Source organism: Emiliania huxleyi (assembly GCF_000372725.1).
Source record: "Emiliania huxleyi CCMP1516 unplaced genomic scaffold EMIHUscaffold_3, whole genome shotgun sequence".
NCBI lineage: Eukaryota > Haptophyta > Isochrysidales > Noelaerhabdaceae > Emiliania > Emiliania huxleyi.
The window spans coordinates 1,636,127-1,637,368 of NW_005199770.1; the positions used below are offsets into that span (position 1 = coordinate 1,636,127).

At 66.3% G+C, this 1,242-nt stretch overlaps 1 protein-coding gene across 1 annotated transcript in view; it reads left to right on the top strand.

The window, feature by feature from the left end:
* The window catches only part of ATPVa (vacuolar H+-ATPase V0 sector, subunits a), a gene marked incomplete at both ends in the record, with an annotated part of 5,061 nt that overhangs the window by 813 nt on the left and 3,006 nt on the right, over positions 1-1,242 (top strand). The window contains 3 exons of the mRNA XM_005775592.1: positions 300-530; positions 766-935; positions 1,025-1,123. Coding sequence (XP_005775649.1) covers positions 300-530; positions 766-935; positions 1,025-1,123 — 500 coding nt within the window. The remainder of the gene's footprint in view (positions 1-299; positions 531-765; positions 936-1,024; positions 1,124-1,242) is intronic.

A 1,242-nucleotide genomic window follows, 5' to 3' on the forward strand; every position in this document is an offset into this window, starting at 1 on the left:
CTCTTCGAGCGCAACAACAATGCCCTCGACGAGCAGTCCATTGTGGTCGAGATGGGCAAAAAGGCGCGCGTTTCCGAGAGCACCCCCCCCCCCCCCCCTGCCCTGCCCGACACCTTTCTTCTGATGATGATTTTCCAACACTTCCATGGCCTCCGAGTAACCGTGAGTGTCATTTTGGACGATCTGAGCAGTGCCCAACCCCCTCCCCCCTCCCCCCCCTCCCACCCCTCTCCCCCTCTCCCCAACCTCCCCCCCCCCCTCCCCCTCTGACCCCCCGCGGCCTCCTTTTGCCGTTGCAGTTTTACAAGACCGGCGCCGCCCCCGCCCTGTCCGAGTCGGACATGGCCACCTCCCTCCTCTCCCTCACCGAGTTCGGCGGCCAGGCCTCCTCCATGCTCTCCGTGCTCGCCGGCGTCATCAAGACCGAGTCCGTCGCCGCGCTCGAGCGCGTCGTCTTCCGCGCCACGCGCGGCAACGCCGTCTTCCAGCAAAAGACGGTCAAGACGAAGCTGCTCGACACGTCGGGCAAGGTGTTGCTCGCCACGCGCACTGGGCCGTGCACGTGTCCTGCCGTGCCAGCTCCCGCCCGCGTCTGGGGGTGTGGGGAGACGCGAGGGCCCTCGCACTGGCCCTTGCCCTGGCCCTTGCCCCACACCTGCTCTACGTGTGTGTGTGCGTGTGTGTGCGTGTGTGTGTGTGTGTGTGTGTGTGTGTGTGTGTGTGTGTGTGGAGAAGTGTCCCTGACCTGACCTCCCACCCCCTCAGGTGCCGGAGCTCGTGCAGAAGACATTCTTCATGGTCTTCTTCTCGGGCGCGGTCCTCGGCGACAAGGTCTCCAAGATCGCAACCTACTTCGGCGCCACCCTCTACAAGTACCCCTCCACCGCGCTCGACCACGCCGCGATGACGTATGAGGTGCACAAGCGGAAGGCGGAGTCGGCTCAGGTGCTCGAGAGTAGTGCACGGCCGCCGCCCTCTCCCGCGGCCGTGAACCGCTCCTCCACAATCCACCACCACACATGAGCCACTCACAGGTGCTCGAGCAGTCAACGGCGATCCTTCGCGGCGCCCTCACCTCGCTCGCAGCAGCGTACGGCCCGTGGGCGAGACATGTCCATGACATGTCCGAGACATGTCCCCAGGCGCCCTCACCTCGCTCGCCGCAGCGTACGGCCCGTGGTCGTACGTCGTCGCGCGCGAGAAGATGGCGCGCAACGCATCCCCCTCTCCCCCCCCCCCCCC